The 25,641-nt window shown below is 45.5% G+C and overlaps 1 protein-coding gene across 2 annotated transcripts in view; it reads right to left on the minus strand.

The window, feature by feature from the left end:
• PRPF39 (pre-mRNA processing factor 39) overlaps positions 1-19,844 on the minus strand; it is a 31,047-nt gene extending 11,203 nt beyond the window's left edge. The window contains exons 1-7 of one of the 2 annotated variants that reach the window (XM_063118283.1): positions 19,749-19,844; positions 12,918-13,287; positions 10,403-10,528; positions 9,608-9,726; positions 7,405-7,572; positions 4,525-4,693; positions 3,359-3,466 (exon numbers count right to left, since the gene is read on the minus strand). In XM_063118283.1, coding sequence (XP_062974353.1) covers positions 3,359-3,466; positions 4,525-4,693; positions 7,405-7,572; positions 9,608-9,726; positions 10,403-10,528; positions 12,918-13,250 — 1,023 coding nt within the window. In that variant the 5' untranslated portion in view covers positions 13,251-13,287; positions 19,749-19,844. Of the gene's footprint in view, positions 1-3,358; positions 3,467-4,524; positions 4,694-7,404; positions 7,573-9,607; positions 9,727-10,402; positions 10,529-12,917; positions 13,288-19,744 lie in introns of both variants that reach the window. The other variant, XM_063118282.1, reaches the window with a different exon arrangement.
• Positions 19,845-25,641: the final 5,797 nt, after the last annotated feature.

Below are 25,641 nucleotides of genomic sequence, written 5' to 3' on the forward strand. Positions count from 1 at the left end.
GAAGAGAATGCAGGAGCACCTGGCGCCACTGTCTTCCTTTAGCACGGATAAGAAACCTTTACCAAGCGCTTCATGCCCTCAACTGGACTTAAGCAGGGTTAAAACTCTTTACCTAAGAGTTGACGCTTTACCTAACCCGCCTCACAGGACTGAGGGTAGAGGTGACTCATATGCTGCCCAGAGCACCGCGGAGGAAGGGCCGTCTTTAAAAAACTGAAACAGGCTGCACAGCCGTTTCTCATACAATGAAAGCCCCCCTGGCATCTCGATTCAACGAAATCCATGCACTTAAAGGCATTAGATGTGTCCTCAGTGTGCTCTCTTTAAACGCTGTGTAGCTAAGTAAGTAAAATACTACCACTATAGAACAAAGCCGCTAATTAAAATATGATGACTGCAGCAGAAGCCGAAAGGAGAACAAAAGACTTTGGAACCCACACCCACATTAATTACCTATCTCTGTAGTATTCATTTGCTTTGGAACGCACCGGCGTCGGGCGGCCCTGAGGGATTGCAACACATCCCATTTCAGCCTTGCCTCCAAGGTGGAGCTGCAAGCAGCACCGCTGCAAACAAACCCTGTGGAAAACGTCACGGGAGTTTTAACCCTGCTTCAGTCCAGTTGAGGGCATGAAGCGCTTGGTAAACGTCTGTCATCCGTGCTAAAGGAAGACAGTGGCGCCACGTGCTCCTGGGTTCTCCACCCTTCCAGAAAGTGAGCTGCCATATTCTGCTGCTGCTAAGAGAAGGCACACAATGCACAGAACACGGCAGAGGAGCACTAATCATAGAATCATAGAATAGCAGAGTTGGAAGGGGCCTGCAAGACCATCGAGTCCAACCCCCTGATCTACCTCATAACATTATGGACGGTAGGGAAGGGGAGGAGAGGCACATGTGCCCTTCTGCCCCCCAAAACCACAATCTTCTTACCACAATCACCAAGGAAAGCATCTGAACAGACCTTTGACATCCTGAGAATCAAACACTTTTAAAACTAGTCTCTGGCATAGGAGAAAATGTGGTCTGCATTTGCTGAAATCTCAAAACGTCCAGATCTGCTGGGGCTGAATTTAAGCAGAGGATTCCATGTCCCTCTTCAGGAAACAATTTTCTAGAGAATTCTCTTACTACAGTCCATGTTCTAGACCACTGTCTTGGTGGTGGTGGTGGTTAAACATTCGGGGGGGGGGGGGGAGAGGAGAACCAGAAAAAAATGGAAAAAGAGGAATCCTCGAGAAGTGGCTGGATTGTGCTACTTGGCTGAGAAATCCCAACTCTCCTCCTCAAGGGCAACTCTCCTTATGTAATTCTTTCAGACTGCTAACTCTTCTCAAGTCAGTTAGGCAAAATAAGCAGGTACATACTTGCTTACAAGTAGTGAGAAAGGAACGTGTAAAAGAAGGCCCTAAAAGTTTATGCCCCCCGCCCTCCCGCCTCTAACCCTGAAAGCTGGGCCTGGGCAGACTTGCAAGGTTCCCCTCACAGCTTGGATATTTCAAATGCAGCTTGAACTGCTAGATTAGATCAGTACAACACTACACTCCCTACATGTATAGCGTGAAAAGACACCCTGGAGGGCAAGAAAGCAAATAAACCACGTATTTCCAAAGCAAAGAGAGATAAGACAGCAATCTTGACAATGTCAGACATGTGCCATTGGAGGAAGCAGACAACCGCTCTTCCACCAGCGAGGGGGAGCGCCCGCAGGGAGCAGAGAGGGAGAAAAGGGAGCGTTCCCTTAATGCTACCGCAAAGAATGGTGGCACCACTCCAGAGAGGGCACAACGGCACCCCTGTACAAAACTTCCACTCCGAGTGCAGAAGGGCAAGCAGCCACACGGCACTTGTTCCACACAGAGGAACACCTCCGCCTCATGGTCTTCCGTATCAACATCTCCCTCTCAATGAAAGCTAACAGGGAGGAAGATTTTGACATGTGCGCTCTCAAAACAAGCAATTTCTATGCGATGGTACAATCCTGCAAAGACTCTCTGCAAGGCAAGGGCCAGATTGCAGCACTGATGAACCCAAGACATGGAAACCAGAAGAGTGTTTTTTTACTCCCTTCTAGGCATTTCTTACAGCTGCTGTACAATCCGCAATTGAGAAGAGCGTTTATGTTAGCTAGGTGCAATGCTCTTCCCTCTGCATTACTAACGGAGCAGTTCAGAGGTATACCATATTCAGCCAGGTTATGTTTATGTAGTGGGGGTTGCGTTGAGACTCATGAACACATATTTTTACACTGCCCTCTCCACGTATCCCAACGGCAGAGATATCTGGAAAAGATCTTATTAAATTGTCAAGGATCCACCGGGTCTGACACTCTACGGACCCTATTATCTGCGGAGGGGGAGGGGGAATGCTTGAAAATGTTGCATTATTTGTCCTTTATGTAATGACCTATCAAAGACCGGGAGCTACACCCAGAGGCATGGTGGAATAGTCAGCAGGGAGATTAGTACTGTCTACTATACTAGCAGGCTGAATTGCACAATGTAAGAGTACTAGTTTGTCTGGAGGATGTCATGATGTTTTTGTATGGTTTGTGGTTGTTTTATGCCAATAAAGGTACATTGATTGATTTAGGTATTTCCCCCCAAATTTGTATTGCAAACAAAATTATAAAGCTTGGTAAGTAAATAAGACAACTGGGGAAACAAATTCCATAGCCTACACTTGACTTAAAAAACCCCACCCCAAATTAAAAATATACAAACACATCAGTATATAGTTGGCCTGCTTGTTAACTGACCACAGTCAAACATTGTCAAATATTTTGTGGACTCAAAAATGCATCGGTGGCAGCTTCCATATTTTTATTTAATTCAGAATGGCGCCATGAGCTGAGCAACAGACGGAGCGAGGGCACCTCAGCCCTGGCCTTGCAGCGTAGCAAAGTTCCTCTCACTGACCACCTGCTGCAACTGCAGCCATTTGTCACATGAATACAAGCAGTCATCAGAGGCAGTTTCATTAATTTCTTTAAAAGTTGATTTCACAGCATCGCAATAATTTAACAAGAGTGTTTCGTAACTAGTGTTAAGCATCAAATCTTACTTTTTTGTTGTTCTGATGAAGTAAATACTTTAAACATTAAAGCACACAGTAAGACTGAAGCAGGGTTAACACTGCCGCTGAATTCCTGACACGCTCAAGTCCAAAACCTGTGATATCAGATGTTAGTGGGCACAAACTTGGCTTTGAACTTGACTGCCAGCAGCTTTGGGCACGGCCCGCAAATGCCAAAGGCAGAACGAGCCAATAACTCACATGTCCTCTCCTTGCGCTTCCAGAGAAAGTCCAAAGCCAACCTCCATTAACTTTCCCAAGAGGAATCGCCATATGAACTCACCCCTTCTTCGAAGGTCCACCTCTTGCTGACTTCATGCTCATTGTGATTGAACATTTCTTGGTGGATCTCAATGATTCGGTGTCGCATGTTTTCTATTTCAGTGATCAGCTAAAGACACACAAAAAGGGAAGAGTTTTAACGAATGACTCTTAAAGCTAAGCTTTGTAACGTACTGCTAGCCCCCTCGGTTATGAAGCCCAACCTCAGTGGACGTGGAAAACAGGAGCGCCACTGAACGGCAGTTTATGGATTGCAAGCACGAGGCCCCAGGTTCAGTTTGTCCGTCTACATTTACAGGTCAGGGAAAGCCTGTCGCATGCATGCTGCCTCCAGCATCACAGGCTATAAGCCTAAGTACATCAGTTGCCGGGGAACATGCCGGGCGGGTGCCCTTGCGCTCATGCCCTAATTGTGGGCTTCCCAACTGGTTGGCCGCTGTGGGAACACAATGCTGGACCACATAGAATCATAGAATAGCAGAGCTGGAAGGGGCCTACAAGGCCATCGAGTCCCTGCTCAATGCAGGAATCCACCCTACAGCATCCCTGACAGATGGTTGTCCAGCTGCCTCTTGAAGGCCTCTAGTGTGGGAGAGCCCACAACCTCCCTAGGTCACTGGTTCCATTGTCGTACTGCTCTAACAGTCAGGAAGTTTTTCCTGATGTCAATATTGAGTCTCAATATTTTAATACGAAACTCCAACTCCTATAGAAGTGACCCAAGTCTCACGGCAGTGGACTAAATGCTTAATGTGGGGGGAAAGGGTGAGGTGGAGTGAAGGGGTCAGATCCTTGACCTGATCGGCCGCTGCCCTCAACAGAATCATGGAAAGAGGTGCACACACTAAAACTAAGACAGGAAAGTGCAGTGCTGGTGTGACTGAGGGACAAAGCACTGACTGACTTTAAAGCCAGAAAGCAAAGCGCAGCAGCTGGCAAACACTGAAACGCAAGACATGCCTGTGTTTCCAGACAGAACCAGGCTTCTGAACAAAGCCTCAAAATACTATCTTTGCACTGTCAGCAAAAACGCCCAAGCAGGCCCCTTCTGGCAAGCAGCTGAATAAATTCTGCCTATGCAAAACTAGTGTTACTCATCCCAAGACACAGACGGGGCAGAGGCTATATACAGCAGCACATGTTTATTGAGAAATGCCACCTGGTTACCTTGGCGGGGTCAGTTATGTCTTCGATTCCAGAAGGGAGGTCATCTCCAGGGGGTGCGTCCTCCCCATTATGGCTGTTGGCAGAAGAAGCCAGTTCCCTGCGCAACTGAATAAACTGTTCGGTAGTAAGAAGGTCCCGGGGCAGATTATTCTGGACATGCTCTTTGAACCTGCAAGGCAGCAACGAAAGCAGAGAGCGCAGACAGCCACATTATTTCATTGCTGCCATGACCCCACTTCCTATAGTTTGAAGAATCCAGGCAATGCCGTGTGTACTAGTCTGAAGGAAGGGCATGAAAGGTTCACTGAACAGAAAACGTGAAGGAAACATGCAGCCATGCACTGACAGATGCGCTGGGGTGTAAAACATTAAGCTATTCTAAGATTAGCGCACATGCTACTGAAGCAAGTGCACAATTCATGAGCAGTCCTCAGATGAAACAGGACAAGATTACTGCTCAATGAAACTGCTTCAGAACAATGCCCAGGCACTTTCCCATCTCCTCCGTTCTGAATCCAAGCAAGTACAACACTTTCCATCTTCCAGAGTTATTAGAAATGTTTATTTTCCCTGACGTCACCCAAGTATCAAAGCAACTAGAGTTGTTTCTTTTTTAACGAGAAGCAAGTTAACTTGCTTACCAGCCCCCCCCTCGTTTCATACGGATGCCCCTTTGATTCTTGCAGCCCTTCTTCGTAATCATGTTTGATAAAGGACGAACACTAGCATAAGATAGAGCACCGACAAGGCTAAACCTTTGGCCTTCCAGACAGACACCCCCAAAGGCTAGTTCGCCAGCTGCCCTTTTCAAGGGTAACGCTAGCTTCTGCCTTGCAAGCAGTGCCAATGAATTCAGTAGAACTATCAGCCACAAAACTCAGCAACTTAACTGCTGAGGAAACTCAGAACCATTTGGAAAATCTGGAGCCGCGGCTCGTGCTGGTCAACAAGCCAGTAAGCTCAGAAGTACGATGCCACATAGAATCATAGAATAGCAGAGTTGGAAAGGGCCTACAAGGCCATCGAGTCCAACCCCCTGCTCAATGCACGAATCCACCCTAAAGCATCCCCGACAGATGCTTGTCCAGCTGCCTCTTGAAGGCCTCTAGTGTGAGAGAGGCCACCACCTCCCTAGGTAACTGATTCCATTGTCGTACTGCTCTAACAGATACTGGATACAATACTGGACAGATGCTTGTCCAGTTGCCTTTTACCCGGAAAAGAGCTGGACTCTGTGGAAGACATCAAACTTCAGGCAAGTGTGCGTATTGTCTGTTTATATGTTTGTACATCAATGTTTTTTGTATTAAGTGCAACAGTGTATTTTTAAGGTTTTTAATCTTTATAAACCACCCAGAGAGCTTTGGCTACTGGGCTGTATAGAAATGTAATAAATGAAAATGACGTGAGATGCAAGCAGACTCCCACCCACACAAGGGGGCTGCCTCTTGATTCTCTGCAGGCTCAAATCTGTTCCAGAAGATCCCTCAATTCTCAGGAGTAGATTTATTTATTTATTTATTTATTTATTTATTACATTTCTATACTGCCCAATAGCCGGAGCTCTCTGGATGGTTCACAAAAATTAAAACCATTCAAAGTATAAAACAACAGTATAAAACCATAATATAAAATACAATATAAAAGCTCAACCAGATAAAAACAGCAGCAATGCAAAATTACAAATTTAAAACCATGTTATTTAAAATTTATAGATTGTTAAAATGTTGGGAGAATAAAAAGGTCTTCACCTGGCGTCTAAAAGCATATAATGTAGGTGCCAAGCGAACCTCCTTAGGGAGGTTAGATTTGAGGGGTGTGAGGGGATCCATTCCAGCAGCAGTTTCTGTTCCACTGGGAGACGGAAGCAGTTGGCTACAACTCTGGGCCAGCCTTTGATGTCCCTCTCCAGGAGCCTATGAGGCACTCCATGGCTGAATTGCTCTTATGGAGTTATTTCCCCAAGGGCAGAAGGAATCGTACTGTTTTGCCGGCCGTGCATGAGCTCTTTTAAAAAACGGTTGGGCCAATGCTTTAGCCGGTCTGAAGAATGCATTGCCTGGCAAGACATGACTGCTCTTACAGAAGTAATTCCATAACCAAGAGCAGCTCAGCCCTGGAAAAACCTGCCAAGGGGTGATGTGGAATCTGCTTCCTTGGGGAGGAGTTCAACGATATTCAAGGCAGGAGTTCCTGTCCTGGGACAGTGCACTGGGGATTCCCCACAGGGTTCCTTCCAGCACTTCCTTCTTGTGCCAAACTGAATTTAAAAAGCTGGAATTACATTAACGCAGCACACAATTGCTTTTCATTCATGACAGTCATTATCATCAAACTGTACTTATAAAGCACCTTAAGTCACCAGATGCTGTACAGCAAGGGCCTTTTTGAAGCTACATGGCGCAGGTGTAAGGATTTCCCGCCTGGCACCAACACTGTTATCTTTCAGGCGCCAGGTCAAGACTTTCCTCTTCTCCCAGGCATTTAACAGCATTGAACAAGGCTAAGTTTGTTTTTTAATGGACCCCAGAACTGTTGTTTTATAAATGGATACTGTTGCTTTTATGTTTCTGATGGTTTTAAAATTTTGTATACTTTTAATGTTTACTGTTTTAACTTTTGTGTACCGCCCAGAGAGCTTTGGCTTGGGGCGGTATATGAAATAAATAAATAAATAAATAAATAAAACATTTCCTGTTTGGAGAACCACCACAAGGAAATGTGAGGGGGGGGGGAGGGAGAGGGAGAGAGAATGCAATTCAGTGCAACTACACTGAATTTGTTTTAAATGACGGCAAGAATTTTCAGCACTGCAGAAACAGGAGATTACCGTTGAACCAGGATGATAATGCTCACCCCAACGGTCGCCGGCCTTTTTACCTTTGGAAGTGATGGCTGTACAGCTGAGTCGGAATCCCAAGAATGCGGTCAAACACAGCAGTCACTGCTCTCAGGTTACCTTCTTCATTCTCCCAATTTATATACATTTCCCATAGTTTGTCTGAGCGGAAATCCGTCCCTGCAGCTAAGACTGCATGTTCATAGGTCCTGGGGTTGGGATGGGGGAGAATTCAGGTGATCACGGAATCATTTAATCAGTACTGAGCACAGCACCTATCAGGATGACGACTTTCTTCCACTCCAAACAAAATAAAACGCACTGCAAAGTCATGTCTTTCCTTGGCAGACTGCAGCTATTTAAAACGGCACAGAATGCATTTAGTATGCTAGTACTGAACTGTTACGTAAGGAAAACCTAAAACCTTATTATACCAGCCTACTCCAACCTGTTGCCCTCCAGATGTTTTGGCCTCCAACTCGCATCAGCCCCACCCAGCCTGACCAATGGTTAGGGATGACTGGAATTGTAGGATGAAACAACAGGAGGGACCCAGGTTGGGTAAGGCTACCTGAGTCCTAGATGTCCTTATTTGAAAATGGAGACTGTAGCTAAAAAATTAACTAAAACCCAATGAAGAAAGGCTTCTATGTATTTAAAACATTACTGCAATGCAAGAAGTTCAAGAATAAGTGCTTTTCCCAGTGCTAAAATGAAACTGATGGGTTGCCTTTAATTTCATCCCCTGACCTTCAACAGCCTGAGGTCTATCCAGCAGAATCAGCCACCCACTTGATTTCCATATCATCTTCTCTATTTCCAACTCAAGAAGAGCGGAACACGCTTCACATCTGCTTTCCTCATGGGGTTCCATTGGGTTCCTCTCCCCTGCACTCAACTTCTCTTTAAAACAGGGCCGAAGCATTTAAAAATGGAAGATCAATCAGCAGAAGCTGCAACTGAATGTGTAAAATCCAATACTCCTTGAGGTGAGTCACAGAATTAGTTGGGGCCGGGTGAGCAGCTACACAGCCCTGTGAGTGGCCTGCCTCTCCCAGGGAACTCACGACCCAGAGTGAGCAAACATTAGCAGCACGCATACATGAAGAACTCATCAGAGACATCTGAGGGGGAAATCCAGGAAATACCCTATTTCTTCGATTCTAAGACACACTTCCCCCCCCCCCATATAAATAGCTCTAAAAATGGGGTGCGTCTTAGAATCGCGGGTGTGTCTTAGGGTTTTTTTTCCCTGTTGGTGGTACTGAAATTAGTGTGCGTCTTACAATCGATGGTGTCTTACAATCGAAGAAATACGGTAAGTCGGGCTTGTGAAGGAGTCCAAGCTTACAAGTACAAAGGGGAGCCTCAGTGACAAAAGCTTTAAGGGTAGTAAGAAATTAAGGAAACAAGTCAAATTTATTAAGGGTGGAAGGAGGCCTTCCTTCCTTCTTAAGTAAATAACTTGGCTCTTCAGGTAAACACTATACAAAAAAGAACAGCTATAAAAGTAGACAGCCGACAGGGCTGTGAAGGCTATTCAGTGCATTGCACATGGCTTTCTGCATGCTGGAAGTGGATCTCAGGAAACAAGTTTACTCCCTTGAGGCCAACATGGAGAGGCCGAAGGATGAGGCCTTTGGAGGCCTGGTAACAGCGCCCTCTCCCAAGGTGACATTGCCTCTGCCCTAGCTGTGAGTCGAGGGCTGAGCAGGTCTGTATCAAGGTCTCCCAGTTCCAAGATCAGACCAGATCTGGCTGTTGGCAAAAAATATTTTCTACCCCTCAGCTGTACACATCAGCCCCTTTTGAAGGAACACCCCATACGTCTACTGTAGTTCCAGCAGAACCCATGGTTAGGTGGCCTACGTTCCCTGGACCCAAGCTGCTCTAAATAAGTTGCCTTTATTTCTTCTGGTTCTTTTTTTAACCGCTGCTCATATGAGTGACCTGTTCAGCACTGAGGCAGGAACGAAACTGGCAAAGGAGGTTTCTCTCCCATGGGGTGCTCCGACTTAATTTAAATAAACCCGCCTACGGAAGAGAGTGAGAAGTGCAACACACGCACCCAACGGTACCCTCCTCCATTGCAGGAGAAAGCAGCAGGCGCGCCCAGCACACCCCCATTTAACCAGAAGCTGCTTCATCAGATGGAACATGAAGGCAACGTTTTTACACATGACTGAGCATGACCCTAAGCAGAATTCCACCACACAAGTTGGCCACGCTGGTCTCCCAACTTACCCTTTAATGGTCCCAACAGTTTCAGGGTCAGTGGAATCCAACGTCTCTTTGAGGAAGTTTATGTAATGGATCCAGAGATCAACGCTAAGAGGTATTGCCTGGAGCCCTCTCCGATACACCTACAAAGAGAATACCAAAAAAAGGCTATTCTTCGAACTCTAAATTAGGTCACAAGAGAGAGGCAACACTGTGTTATCCGGTGAACCTTAAGAAATACTAATGTACTGGAATTTTGTGTAAATAATCTACCATTACCATTTGGGTGGAGGTTGGCTAGAACATGGCAATGCTCTGATCTCCACGTGCGGAGTCTTGATCTTCAAAGCGCAGCGGGGTCCCTGCATCTGACCAGGCTGTGTGGGCAGGCTTTGGGGTACAGACCATAGGGCACAGACCCTTTAGAGCACCAATGACAGCGTCTGACCAAAAATGCAATAAGATGTAGCAATGGTGACCAGCAAAACCAACCACAGAGTTCGAATTTTGTGAAATAATAATAATAAATGTATAATGTAAGTGACAGAAAAGCCCTGCCCTACTTGTTAAGCTGCAGTGTAATGCAGACGCTTGCACTGCAAAGCTTGACAAACTGTAGTAGAGGTTTAACGCACCTGCCAACAAAGAAAGAAGATATTAGCTCCAAACGCCACAAGGAAGTGACACGTGCAAACAGAAAAGCCCTTGTGCAGAAACGGCAGGTCCTGGCAGCCAAAGCGTCACAAGTACAGGGGGGGTTTGGTCGTCGTTTGGCTCACAGGACCCAAGAGCAGCGGCTGCCTCGCACCACGTACGTACCTCATCCGACAGCTTCATGTTGCTGTGCCGCTTCTCCAGGTCTGCATACTTCTTCCAATAGCCGTAGCAATACGGGTAATGTGTGAAAAAACTGTCAAAGGCTTTCCTGGCGGCTGGTAACTGGTTCTGAGAGAAATACACAGCTACGTTTCAGCAATTTTATACTTTGCAAACGGTCAGTGAAAGGAAAACCAATCCAGGCACCATCATGGGTGTTGGAACTGGCATACAGGGCACACATTTTAAGGCACGTTTAAAGTGATTTCTGACGCTCGGTTGGAAGTTAAGCCTCCTTGAGTCTAGGGTCTAAAATAATGACACTTCCTCTAAAAGTTTGAAGACGGACTGTTTGCCTGGCCATTCCTGATCCGCGCACAAGCCAAAAGTAAGAAAAGGCCCTGCGTCCCGTAGACAACTTGCTCCTCTAGAATTCCACAACAATGTTTCAGAATGCACCAAAAACGTTCTTAATATTTCATTAATATCCCAAGTCTGTGAAACAAGAGCACGCAGATGTGCATTCGCAACCACTGCGCCTCAACTCTGGAACGGTCTTCTTCTACAGGTTCCAAACCTTGGACAGCAGTGGAAAGTCATTTTCTTTAACAGGGCTTTTAACGGGTGGGGTTAAGTTTGTAATAAGGCATTTTTATTATGAAATAGTATTTTGCATTAAGTGGGCAATTTTTGCTCTTATTTTTCAAGGTGTCTTAGAAATATAAATTTCTATGGGGTTCAAATGTAAATAATCAGAAGTAGTCTACCTGCCCAGAACATTCTTGAAATGAGACAGGGTAGAAATCAAAATATATTAAATTCATTTATCATTTGTGACATAGGAAGACCAGAAAAACAAAAAGCTTGTTCCGTAGCACAGTCAACACGAAGGGTAGGGTGCAAAATCTCCAAGATTACATTGAATGAGGGAGGAACTCGGCCACCCAGCCCACTCAACAATAAAAGGGGGAAAGAGGAACCCGGGATCCTCTAACAATTTTCCGTATCTCACATTCTGACAATTAGTGAGTTCTAAAATTGAATAAATAAATAAAAGGATGATAAAACAACAGCACAATATTTATTAACCTGGTGGCATAATAACCTCTAAATGTTTAGAGTCAAGGATGTTTGAGAACTTGCCCTCCTTTCCTTGAAGGCACTGCCCGCTGGATGAACCCAAGAACAGTAGTTCCAATGACGCACATTTGCAACTCAAACCCACATTTCCAAGCCATTTTAAAACTCAAGTCACAAGACTCCATAGTGCCAGGGCTCCAAGTCCACTTTAGCTTGTTTGCCATCTTGTTTTCAAACATCTTTGATGAGATGGACAGCTACAGGGAATCAGTAGGCATAAATAATAGCGGAACGAATTCATGTCATAGAAACCCGGCATATCCATTTTAGCACAGACAAAGTAGCACTTCTGATGGATCTAAAACTTGATTTTGCTCTGACTTTTATACTGCCTGTTTGGTGCATTCTCTTCCCCTCCTTATTGTTTTATTATGATTTTATTAGAATGTAAGCCTATGCGGCAGGGTCTTGCTATTTATTGTTTTACTCTGTACAGCACCATGTACATTGATGGTGCTATATAAATAAATAAATAATAATAATAATAATAATAGGTTGCCATGAACATGTTACAACAATGTTCCAGATTCCTATATTATTATTATTTAGCACAACTCAAGGGGCCTTTTGAAACAAAACAAAGCTATAAAGCCCTGAATGCCTCAGCCCTTATGTACTCTGAAGGCTATGTCTGTCCCTTTGCTGCTGCCACGCCCCTCTCCCCAAACAAAAAACTTTATGGTAAGCAACACAGAACCCAAGTCAAATCTGCCCACCACCACCACCACCACCTCTCCCCTCCATAAGATCCACACTTCAGTGGTCAGGACAAAAGATAAAAGAGTACAAGAGAGAGAAGGGATGCACAAGTCCCCAAGCTATAAATGGGTGGGCGGGAATAGAATATTGGTTAGATTTGCTCTCAGGCCATTCTGCGTGGGCACCACCCCACTTCATCACAAAAAGCTAGGTAACACCTAGGACATGTAAACTGCTGAGTGGCCTCTGCATGGCAAGTTAGGACAGGCAGGACACTCAAAGTGAGCTTGCCTGTGGTTGCTTCAAAAGTCTGAACTTTCCCTCTCTAGAACTCTGTAACAGCCTATCCTCTAGAGATGTATAAGACTTTTCTATTTCAACCAGCATTCAGAGGTATTTTATATTTATTTAATTAATTAATTAATTAATTAAATATTTATACTGCCCAACAGCCAAGGCTCTCTGGGCAGTTTACAATAAAAAAGTAGTACAGCTACTTTTATTTGAAAATTCGATGTGGCCTGTATTTTGAATTCTTGCTTTTGCCGTTTAATTCTGGTAAATCCCTGCAATTTCCATGATTACAATGGGGTTAGAAAAATGAAGATCACACTGATATATTGAAGCAGTAGCCGTTAGAAAAATACTACTAGTGAGAAAGGAGGATGGAACTACTCACTTCTTGCTCTACATACTGCAGGAGATAGACCCAGCCTGTGAAATCTTGTGGGTTGGTTTCAACTACTTTCCAGAACTTTTCAAACTCAGGAGGGAATGAAGTTTCAGGATCAGCAGACTTTACAGTTTCGGAGTCTGGCATTTCACTGTCCTGGGTAATTTCTTCCTGAGTGTTGGCATCAGGAGAGTTAGCAGGGGACTGTTCCATCTCCGTGACACTCATGATCTCAGTGCTGAAGTCAGCAGGCTGCTCACTCTTGGCTTCAGTGTCCTTGCCCATGGTCTCGGTGGTTTTCAAGCTGCTGTTGTCGTCTTTATGATCGGGACTCTGCATAGCGATTGACACTCCTCTTGTTCAGTTAGAAAGTAGCCTGTTGAAACAGAAGATGATCATCTCTTGAAGATAGAATTCCTAAAATAAAGCTACCTGACGCCACTCACCTCGTAAGAACATAAGAAAAGCCCTGATGCTGGGTCAGACCAAGGGTCCATCTAGTCCAGCACTCAGTTCACACAGTGGCCAACCAGCTGCCGACCAGGGACCCACAAGCAGGACACAGTGCAACAGCACCATCCCACCCATGTTCCCCAGCAACAGGTGCACACAGGCTTACTGCCTGATACCGGAGGTAGCACATAGCCATCAGGACTAGTAGCCATTGATAGCCTTCTCCCCCAGGAATTTGTCTACCCCCCTTTTAAAGCCATCCCAATTGGTGGCCAGCACTACATCTTGTGGTAGTGAATTCAATAGTTTAATTATGTGCTGTGTGAAGGAGCCCTTCCTTTTATACGTCCTGAATCTCCCACCAATCAGCTTCAAGGGATGACCCCTTTGGGTTCTAGTATTATGGGAGAGGGAGAAAAATGCCTCCCTATCCACATTCTCCACACCATGCTTCATTTTGTACACCTCTACCAGGTCTCCCCTTAGCCTCCTTTTTTCCAAGCTAAACAACCCCAGCTTTTGTAACCTTCCCTCATAGGGGAGAAGCTCCTGTCTTTTGATCATTTTAGTTTCCCTTTTCTGCACTTTTTCCAGCTCTACAATATCTTTTTTTTAGGTGCAGTCACCAAACCTGTACACAGTATTCTAAGTGTGGTCGCACCATAGATTTGTATAAGGGCAGTACAATACTGGCCGTTTTCTTCTCAATTCCTTTTCTAATAATGCCTAACATGGAGTTTGCCTTCTTTACAGTGGCTGCACAGTGGGTTGACATTTTCATCGATCTGTCCACCAAAACCTCAAGATCTCAGCTCAGATCCCTCCGACATTCCAAACATGGAGAGAGAGAAGGCTAAAATGTTTGAGGAAGCAAGGCTAAATAAAAGGGACTTTCCCCAAGTCACCCTGAACATCAAAGGCTGAAACTGGGATACAAGCCAAAGTATCAGAGCCAAAATCATCTGACTGTCTTTCAGTTAAGCTGTTCTTGTTAACGTGTGTCTAAAATACTAATTGAAGAATAAACAGTTGCCGGGTTTTCTCTGCTGGCAGCAAGGCCAAAAGCAAATTCTTGGTTTAACAGAATTAGCTTGATATAGGAACTATTCGTTCTTTTAAACAGTGTATCTGAGCTTCTAAATCTAAAGCTTTAGAGTGGGGGGGGGGGGGGAGACTGGCCAAGCAAACACACATCAAAATAGACTGCATAAGTATCCAAAGATGAAGAGAACTGATTCTTCCCCAGGGAAACGGTGTGCAAATCACCAAGAGAAAGAAAACAATTCTTAGCAAAGTGGCTCTAGCTAACAGTCTGAAATATTTCAATACTAACATTTTAAATTGCAGCTCTATTTTTAAGTGGGGGTGAGAAGGAGAAATGGAAATTTATTTGAATTTTGCTTTGCATCCTAAAGACATGCCTACACATTTGTAGCTTTGCATAAGACCCATCTTCTGTATTTTCACAGCTTTTAATTTTGTTTATTTATTATTACATTTATAGCACATACTCCCCTTGCAAGAAACCCAAGGTGGCTTACACGGTCTAACTTCTCTCTTATTTTATCCTCACAACAGCCCTGTAAGGTAGGTTAGGCTGAGTCAGTGACTGGCCCCCAAATCACCCAGTGAGCGTCCTTGCCAAGTGGGGACTAGAACCCACATCTAGACACTACACCACATTGGCTTTTCACCATCCCATCCATCCATCCATCATTCAGCTCTGACTGTATTGGCCCTACGGCATACGCCTTTGCACTCACCCCAATCACAGAGGAATATTAGTCATGAAAGAGAAAAAAAGTTTTTATTTGGAAATTTGTCGGCCACTCTCTTGTACTAACTAGAACCAGAGCATGGCAATTCAGTAACCCCAAATCTTCATAGCCACAGCAGGTTTTATAGCAAACTGGAGCACAAAAGAAAGGCAGCCCTACTTTGGCAAATCAGCTTTCCCAGTCTGCAATTAGGAAGTTGAAAAAGTCCCATCCTATTCCATCCCATCCCATCCCTGAGGGTCATGCATCACCTCCATGATGATCCCTAACTTTGTAGGACCAAAAGCTTGGGCAAAGTGTTGTCATCAAGCTGAGAGAACTGCGTATCAGACCTTGATGTGGGTATTCTCCCTCACAACTTCTGAGTAAGACAGTACCAATTAACAGCCTGTAATCAAAGTGCTAATCAATCAAAGCAGCCCTATAATTGGGAGAATAAAATCTTCTCGGTTCCCAGCACCTCTGCATGGGAAACATATCCTAACCAACGCTTTCGGAACAAAAAGCAAAACCTTCCATTTCATAATTCACTGTTTTTAACTTTTGTAAACCGCCCAGAGAGCTCTGGCTATGGGGCGGTATATAAATGTAATAAATAAATAAATGGAGACTGCGGTAGATGGGTGAGAGAGTGATGAAAAATCTGTCAAATATAAATCCACGGTACAAGTCAGGCAAGGCGAACCCCATTCATTAGAACTAGCTTGCAGTGGAGAGAGTGGGAAAGTGTTCACCTTTCACAAGGCTCTTGTCCTGAGGGGTTCCGAAAGCTTATTACTTAAGGCAGAGACCAAAAGAAAGTCTGTGCCATGGGTGGGCAATTGTCATTTCTCTAAGAGCAGAATAAACTGTTTCCATCCCTTGCGGATTCAGACAAAGGTCTGAAGATGTGATGGCAAGAAGCATGCCTCCCAAGGTCATTATGATTTTCAGACATCCTAATATTTAATATCATGTATCACACATTAAGATTTAGCTCATGTTTTTCACCTCTGCAGGTAAGCACTGCAGTATTATATGCAATACTGCATTATAGCCAGCTGTAACTTGACACTCCCATGTTCATTAAACACACCCTTCCATGATTTTGTTTATTTATTTACAATATTTATATACCATTCCATATTTAAAACCAATTCCGGAGTGGTGAATATGAGGAGCAAAAAGAATTAAAACACCATTATTTTAGAGTTGTTTTGAAACCAGAATACCAATAAAACCGTAGCTGATTAGTTTAAAATGCTGCTAATCAGGACACTGACTGCATAGAACATGCCTTGACATCCTGCTACCCTCGCACTCGATACTCTCCAGGCTGGGATGCAGAGCTCTTCTACATTCCTGTCTCATACTTGCCAACAGCAGTGGCAGACTATGCGTTGACCCGCACTGGGATCAAGCCAGCACAGGCAGTGTAGATTGTTTTGCTATACTTTATGGTTTTAATTGTGAACTGCCCAGAGAGCCTTGGCTACTGGGCAGTATAAAAATGTAATAAATAAATAATAATAATTACCTACCTTAAGAGCTGCAACCCCTATGCTCCCTTACTTAGGGGTAAAGCCCTATTGAACATAGTGGGACATTGCATTATACATACAGATTTGAGCTGCACATTTATCTAATAGCTGCCAAAAGATGAACCACAATGGATTAAAATTCCAAACTAGGAAAGAAAAAATATATTTTTGTGAAATATATTATGCAGACTCGTTTTCTTAAAGAAAACTGGTTGCAAAATGTGCATTTATCCAGGCACCTGATCACCCAGTTCATGTTGAGGGATCATCAGCCACATGAATCCATTTTTTTACCAGGGTTGTAAAAATATTTCAGAAGTATTATGCCTCAAAACATTCACTCCATGAGACAAACCCGTTGGCACTATAGAGAAAAGACATTCAAGAGGGAGGAGAGGGTGCCCCAGAAATCCATTTATAAATTTGTGCCCTATCTCCTCCCTCCATGATGCTCACAAAAATATAAAGCATCAGAATCAAGTGTCAGCATATTTAAAACAAACAGTAAAACCTCCGAAGTACAGCAATAACCAGTGTTTAAAATCAATGCCTTCCCGAAAACTGTAAGGATCTATTACTATTTTCATATTTTCACAAAGAGCTCATTCCACAGAAAGTACAGCAAGAGCGAGCCTACACTCCTACCTAGAATAATCAAACCATATTGGGATTCTGATCTTTGAAAGTGCTGTGCAAAACCCATACAAAATAAAAATACCAAATAGGTCTTTGGCTTCATTTATTGCTAATAATAATAATATATTTATTTCTTACCCACCTCTCCCTCTGGATCGAGGCAGGGAACATTAAATACAAAAATACCATAAAATGCATAAGACTGGTTAAAAACATATAAAACTGGTACAATATTAAAATAACAAACAGACTTCTTAAAATTCATCTGGGTAGGCCTGCCGTTAAGAGATCAGTCTTTATGGCTTTCTTAAACTCAGAAAGACTGTTAAGTTGGCAAATCTCTCCCAGCAGGCCATTCCTCAGGCTGGGAGCGGCAGAAGAGAAGGTCCTCTGGGTAACGAAGCAAATTCTTCCCAGAGGACCTGAGTGTGAGGGGCAGATTGTACGGGAGAAGGCGATCCCACAGGTAACTTGGACCCAAAACATGTAAAACCCAAGGTTAGGGCCTTTGACAGTAAGCACCTTTGACAGTAAGTATCTTTTGGTACTTTTTTTTTTAACTGGCAACGAACCCAAAGGATTTTGCAGGGATAAACTCTCCTCTCTTCCCTTGCCACCAGGAGAAGGGCTTTGGCCTTGTTTACTTTTGGTTTCCCTGAATCTTAGCTGCTTGTTGCAAGTAAACTGGGGGTCATGGTGTGTGTTTTTAACCTATTTCAAACGCTAGTTTCTGAAGTTGGCTTGTTAAGTTAACCAGTTTGCTATAAACCACAATCCCCAGTTCATGCACAATGACAAACCAAGATGGGCGGCAGGAGGAATTAAAGTAAACACTGTGAGGGTCCTTCTCCTGGCAATGCAGAAGGCGTATAGGCCAGGAGGAACGTCCAGTTCATGCATGACATGTAGAATTCAAACACGGTTTAGTGTCAGCACACCTGGCAAGCACAGAAACAGGAAACACACAGGCACACAAAATTTAGCATTATGTGCTACGGCAGAGGAAAGATCATAGAATCATAGAATAGCAGAGTTGGAAGGGGCTTACAAGGCCATCGAGTCCAACCCCCTGCTCAATGCAGGAATCCACCCTAAAGCATCCCTGACAGAGGGTTGTCCAGCTGCCTCTTGAAGGCCTCTAGTGTGGGAGAGCCCACCACCTCCCTAGGTAAGTGGTTCCATTGTTAATGGGCAAGTCAAAAAGGTTCTTCCCAACCACGGTATTATCTTTTTTTGAGGGGGGTAGCACTTCTACCCTACCACGTGGCCTTTGTGCCTCCTGTGGTGGGCCCTCCCCTCCCCAAGGCCCGGCTATTGGGCGGTATAGAAATGTTATAAATAAATAAATAAATAAATCTCGCCTCCCTCCCCCCCACCCCCGATTCCTCCCCACCTGCCAGGGCTTCCCTCTTCCTGCCTCCCCTGACATAGAACCCAGAACCCTGCTGAGGGCAACTGGGCACCAACGCCAAGGAGCAGCCGGGGCAAAACACGTGTCGCCCCCGGGGGAGCGAAGGCACTTCCCATCCCCGAACCCTCTTCCTCCTCCTCCTCCTTCTGCGGAGATCCGCTTCCTCCGTTACATTTCGCCCGGCATCTTCCCTTCTGAAGACAGCGGAGCTGAAGCCTGCCTTGTCCGCGCAGGGGAGGGAGACGCCGGCTCGGCTGTTCTTTCAAGGGAAGGGGGCGGAAATGCCCCGCGGGGTCCCTGGGGCGGGAGGGCAGGCAGAGCCCCTGCGTCTCACCCGGAGGCCCTTAATGAGAGGCAGGCAAAGAAGAAAGGAAGAAGGAAGGAAAGAAGGAAGGAAGGAAGGAATAGCGAGGAGACCCCCGCCGCCGCCACCATTTTTCTGAGCGGGGGAAGGGGGGTGAAGAGAGAGAGAGAGACGAGAGACCCCCCCCCGCTTCCTGACGGAAGGAGACCCCCTCCTCCACCACCATTTATCTGAGCGGGGGAAGGGGGGTGAAGAGAGAGAGAGAGACGAGAGAGACCCCCCCCCACTACTCCTGACGGACCCTGGCAGGGGAAGGAGCCCCCCCTCCTCCTCCTCCTCCCCCCCCCGCCTCCTGCGAGGCCCCTTCAGGCGCCAACGGGCTGCGAAGCCTCCGCGGGGCCCCCTGAGGCGGCGGCCTTCCTCGCGGCCTTCCTGCCTCCCTGGCTGCGCAGCGGAGCGGGAGCCGAGGAAGCTTTGGCGGCGGCGGCGACGCCCCCTCCACGCCGCGCTTCGCCCAGGGAGGGAAGGACGGAGGCCAGGAAGGGCCGCGCGGAGCGGGGGGGAGGGAGGAGCGGGGGGGGCGCCCCTCCCCCTCCCCCCTCCTGTCCAGGCTTCCCTCAGGGATATTGGGGGAGGGCGCGAATTCACATCCAACCGACGCCGGGGCCTTTCCTGAGGGGAGGCAAGCGCGCACCTCACCCACCCAGCCCGACCCACCGCCTGCCCCATACCTGCCTCTGTGCCATGGGGCCCGCTCTCGCTCTCTCCCGCCCGCTCAGCCGCCGTCGCCACAGACCGAGTCCGACCTCCTGCCTGGGAGGGAGCGTACTGCGCAGGCGCGCCAGGCCCGTAGCCTCCCTGCTCAGTCCAACCTGACCTGCGCCGGCGGCGGGAAGACGGAGGCGCATGCGCACGGGCTCTCAGCCCTCCCGAGGCCGAGTGCCCCGGCGGCGCATGCGCCCCGAAACCCAGGGCTTTCCTCTCGTCGCCCCCGCTTGCAGCGTCGCGACGACGTGGCCTCGCCGGAGGCAGCGCTTCCCTCGTCCTCTAGGGGGCGGCACTTATTTATTTATTTTATGTATTTATTACATTTTTATGCCGCCCAATAGCCGAAGCTCTCTGGGCGGTTCACAAAAATTAAAATCATAATAAAACAACCAACAGGTTAAACGCACAAATACAAAATACAGTATAAAAAACACAACCAGGTTAAAACCATGCAGCAAAATTGATATAAGATTAAAATACAGAGTTAGAACAGTAAAAGTTAAATTTAAGATTAAATTAAGTGTTAAAATACTGAGAGAATAAAAAGGTCTTCAGCTGGCGACGAAAGGAGTACAGTGTAGGCGCCAGGCGGACCTCTCTGGGGAGCTCATTCCACAACCAGGGTGCCACAGCGGAGAAAGCCCTCCTCCTAGTAGCCACCTGCCTCACTTCCTTTGGCAGGGGCTCACGGAGAAGGGCCCCTGTAGATGATCTTAAGGTCCGGGTAGGTACATATGGGAGGAGGTGTTCCTTCAAATAACCCGGCCCCAAACCGTTTAGGGCTTTGAATGTCAATGCCAGCACTTTGAATATTTATTTATTGCACTTATATACCGCCCCCATAGCCAGGGCTCTCTGGGCAGGTTACAGAAATTATAAAATTAAGATAAAAACAAGTATACAAAATTTAAAATTCTAAAACACAGAACATACATATAAAGCATTAAAAACCGTTAAAAAACTAAACATGTGGGTGATCCACTCAGGCCCCGGGATCGAAGGCGGGGAAAGGCAGCGCGTGTGCCTCTGAGCACGTGCAGAGGGCCTTCCTCCCTCTCGGCGTCCGCTGCGGGTGGTGGTGGTGGGCGAACGGGCTGCTGGCTTCTTCAAAGCACTGGGGGGCTGAGCCCCTCATGGCCCGAGAACTCTGCTCATGCTCAGAGGGGCTCTTTCCTCACATGTCTCAGGGCTGAGCCTGCCCAGCACTTGGCAACTGACCGGACTATTAATGCAATGCAAACGAGCCACGGCACAAACGCCTCTGTTGGCAGGTTCGCTGGCACCGTTCGCAACACGTGTCAAGGCATGCAAAATGCACGTCGAAGTGTTTTATAGAGTTTCGTTATATATCCATAGTTATGGGACGGTGTAAAAGCTGGAACGTAACGGAACAGGCCGGAACAGCCCCATTATATTAAAAAATCATACCAAAAACGCGTATTGCGCAAAACGGGCCGTAACGGCAGCTTCCCAATGAGATAAGTGAACCAAACTCACCAGATGCACATGACAAGGTGGGACAAATATAGAAAGCTCCAAAAGTTGCCCCAAAACCACGTTCAGATACCCGTTCCAGGCAAAAACGCGTATTGCGCAAAACGGGCCGTAACAGCAGCTTCCCAACGAGGAAAGTAAACCAAACTCACGCGTTTTTGCCCAGAACGGGTATCTGAACGTGGGTTTGGGGCAACTTTTGGAGCTTTCTATATTTGTCCCACCTTGTCATGTGCATCTGGTGAGTTTGGTTCACTTATCTCATTGGGAAGCTGCCGTTACGGCCCGTTTTGCGCAATACACATTTTTGCCCGGAATGGGTAACTGAACGTGGTTTGGGGGCAACTTTTGGAGCTTTCTGTATTTGTCCCACCTAGTTATGTGCATCTGGTGAGTTTGGTTCACTTATCTCATTGGGAAGCTGCCGTTACGGCCTATTTTGCGCAATATGCGTTTTTGCCCGGAACGGGTATCTGAACGTGGTTTCGGGGCAACTTTTGTGGCCTATTGCATCCCTGCCATTTAGTTATGCATGTCTGGTGAGTTTGGTTGATATCGCTCGTTCCCTAGTGGCCGTTCCGGCCATCCCATTCTGTTCCGGACGTCGTTTTGGGAGTTCTGGGGTTAATAGTGATATAATATTGGTATGGTTTTAGTCTTAAAATATTGTTCTCAAGTGTTGCTAACACATGCCACTGTTTTTGGTATGGTTTTTTAATATAATGGGGCTGTTCCGTTCCGTTCCGGCTTTTACACCGTCCCGTTACAAAGCGCTGACTGATGGATTTAGAAGGCCATCATCGGTGACTGAAATGTAAGATTTAAAAATGAGTGAGCAGCAGCCCTTGGGTCAGTGGTAGGGCTAGAAGGGGATTTATTCTTGTTCCTTCAGTTTTTACATGAGGAGTTCATTGGGCACCCATGATTGATCACTTACATTAGTTTGTGTATCCTTTGCATGATGCTGTTGTCATCCTCCAGGACCTTTCCCGTGCTTTGCAACCATTATCGAGGAGGGTGGGGTGGGGTCCTAACAAGAAAGCCTGGTGTTATTTAGAAATATTGGAATGAGAGACTTGTGTAATTGTGCAATTCCGCTTTACCATAGTGGAATCTAGTGGTTGTATAATGAAATGTAGTAGAAAGGCAGAGGAAGAAACTACCTGGAAAAAATCATGTGTAAAGAAGCTGATCTTAGTATCACAAAGAAACCAGAATGCCCATTGTCTCTTGCAGTGACTCCTTTAATCACATACAAGACTTTGAACATGTAGTGGCTGGTTCATAGGCTGCTGCTCAAATCGGACTGCGATACTAGAGAAACGTTAGGGTTACAAAGCGCTGACTGATGGATGCCAGATTCAAACCTAGGTGAAGAAGGTGATGGTTTTTGCTCTGGATCAGAGTTGATGGAAAGTGTGGATGACTAGAAACTTACCTTGCAGAAGAAATGTGCCACTGCTGAAGTCTCCCTCTGGTTACAAATTTTTGCATCAAATGTGCTTGAAATAGAATTAGTGCAAAAATGGTCAAATTGTGCTTTGGAAAAGGGAAAGACAAGACCAGGCACGCAGGCAGAAAGACAACAGGTGAAAGCAGAAGAATGCAGATTAAAAGAAAGGGCCTTGGCAATAGCAGTTAGGGGCACAAGATGAGAGTTAAAATATCTTTAGTTCAAATACCAACTGAGACATAATCTAATGAGTCACTCAGCTGCTTCACTGTAATGTGCAGTTTGGTGATGACAATAGTGGCCTACAAAACAAGGTTGTGGTGAGGATTGTTCTGATAATGTACACAAAGCATTTGCATTACTTAGGAGAAGGGCCACATAAATGTTAGTGTTTATTGTTTCATTGTTGCTTGCTTTTCTGATGATGAAATGCCTAGATTATCCTGTATTGGTGTATGCCAGGTATCTATTCTGAGTGAGTTTTCTGCGGCTATGCATGGATCAGGAGTTACACCAATGTAAACAAGAGTAAAGTTTGGCCCTTAATTACCTTTCTCAAAGATTAAAAAAAAGAAGGTCTGTCGACTTGAAAACCGTTGATAAAAGCATAAAACAATTTGTGGAAAGAACATGGAGGTAATTTATTTCTTGATTACATTTTTATACCGCCCAATAGCCAAAGCTCCCTGGGCGGTTCACAAAAATTAAAACCATAATAAAACAACCAACAGGTTAAAAGCACAAATACAAAATAGAGTATAAAAAGCCCAACCAGGATAAAACCACGTAGCAAAATTGATATAAGATTAAAATACAGAGTTAGAACAGTAAAATTAATTAAGTTAAAATTAAATGTTAAAATACTGAGAGAATAAAAAGGTCTTCAGCTGGCGATGAAAGGAGGAGGAGGCGTTCCTTCAAATAACCTGGCCTCAAACTGTTTAGGTCTTCAAATGTGAATACCAACACTTTGAATTGGGCCCGGATCTGGACTGGCAGCCAATGAAGTTGTAAAAGGACTGGCGTAATGTGATCTGGCCGGCCTAGCAATGTTTCTAGGGGGGAAATGTTTGGCTTCAATGCACAAATTGTTTATGTACATTGCCCTGAAGTTTCTTCTTCTGTTGCAGTAGAAGGCTGATAATAAAAAAGTTGTAATAAAATTAAGGGAAAAACAACAACTCATCTCAAAATTCATCTTAAGGTTTGCACTGACAAACAGCAAGCCAACAAAATTACATAAAATCTTAACCTTAGTTATCAGTAGACATTGAACTTTCAGTGTGTAAGCTTCTGTAGACATGACAATTACACATTAATGATCACACAATTTAATGTGAGGGGGAAAGTAAGGGGTTCTTCAGACATTACCTCAGTGAAATGATGATGATGATGATGATGATGATGATGATGATGATGAAGAATCTGAGTTCACAATTACACTAATTAGTTAGAGAGGAGTAACTTTGTTTTGCTGTTGATTATAATAACACAAGGCTATAAGGAAATACACAGGTCGCTGTTTGACTGTTGCAGGTAAATGCTATATTTACAAAATGTGAATGTAGTAATGTCACATTAGAGCTTTATTCTGCTGTCTAAGTTGGCGTGATTTGGAGACCTTCACAAATATTCCTCCTTAGGTAAAAACTCCAGACATCCCAGGTGCAAAAGTTTCAACAAAACTAGCAAAATCCTCCAACTGGGCTGTGGAAATTGACATTCTCAAGGTGCCAACTTGCCACTGAATTCAACCTAAGAGAAAAGGAGAAATTTGGAGGCACTGGAATAGATGCTTTCTGAGGAATGTGATAGAAGTGTTAGGAGTTTAGATCTGAGGAGTGAAATTTCTTAGATGGATTTCATTTGACACCTTAGTTATGAATACGTTCGAATAAGAAATGAAGATCATATCATGATAAGGCATAGATCATAGAATTAATTGGAGATTTATAAGGAGTTCAGATTACTAGGGTTGGGCAATAGGATTTAACAGGATTTTCTATTCTTGCATACATTATTGAAATAGTAAATTCGTCAGAAAACCTGTTTCAGTCAAGCAATGGAATGGTATCATAGAAGTATCTTCGGAATAAGAATGAACCATATTTTCTGTCCAGCACTAGTTCATGTTCATGGTTGCATAAACTGAGCCTGATGGAAAACAAGATATTACATTAGTTGTCCATTATAGATTATGAATGAATGAGAAGGTCTAAGCGACAGATGAACTCTTAGCAGAACCATTTTAATGGATAATTAAAATGGTGCTGTTGATATGCACCTGATACAATTTGAGTAACTATAGAATCAAGTAGGGCTGTGCACGGACCCCCCACTCCGCTCCACTGCCGATCTGCAAATTGCGGATTCTGCCCGCTCCGCCTCGATCCGCCTAGGGTCCGCTCCGCTCTGCTGCAGAGCTTCGGCTCCAAATCGGAGCTCCGCAGCACTGTGGGGTGGCGCCAGGTAAGGCCCCCTTCTTCCTCCCCCTTACCTGTGTCTGTCCTGGCCCATCGCCAGCTTCACTAGAGCCCGCAGCTCAACCTTGAACTGTAGGCCCATCTTGCGGCCTACACTTCCAGGTTGAGCCGCGGGCTCTAGTGAAGCTGGTGATGGGCCACGACAGACGCAGGTAAGACCCCCCCTCCCCCTTGCCCACTTACCTGGCTCTGCCGCTGTCGTCGCATGGGCGGCGGCAGCAGGGCAAGGTAAACTCCCCCTCCCTCCTCCCCCTTACCTGTATCTGTCCGCTGTCCCGCAGCTGCTTCAACTGAGCCCAAGGACTCAAACAGAAAGACCAGGCCGCACTTGGGTGGGAAGCCGGCTGTTGCGAGGGGGAGGAGCAGAATAGAGGCACCCCTCATGGCAAAATGTAGACCATGTGAGGTAGGGAGGGGCTGTGCCTATAAA

The sequence above is a fragment of the Elgaria multicarinata genome, chromosome 2 (genome assembly GCF_023053635.1).
Source record: "Elgaria multicarinata webbii isolate HBS135686 ecotype San Diego chromosome 2, rElgMul1.1.pri, whole genome shotgun sequence".
Lineage (NCBI taxonomy): Eukaryota > Metazoa > Chordata > Lepidosauria > Squamata > Anguidae > Elgaria > Elgaria multicarinata.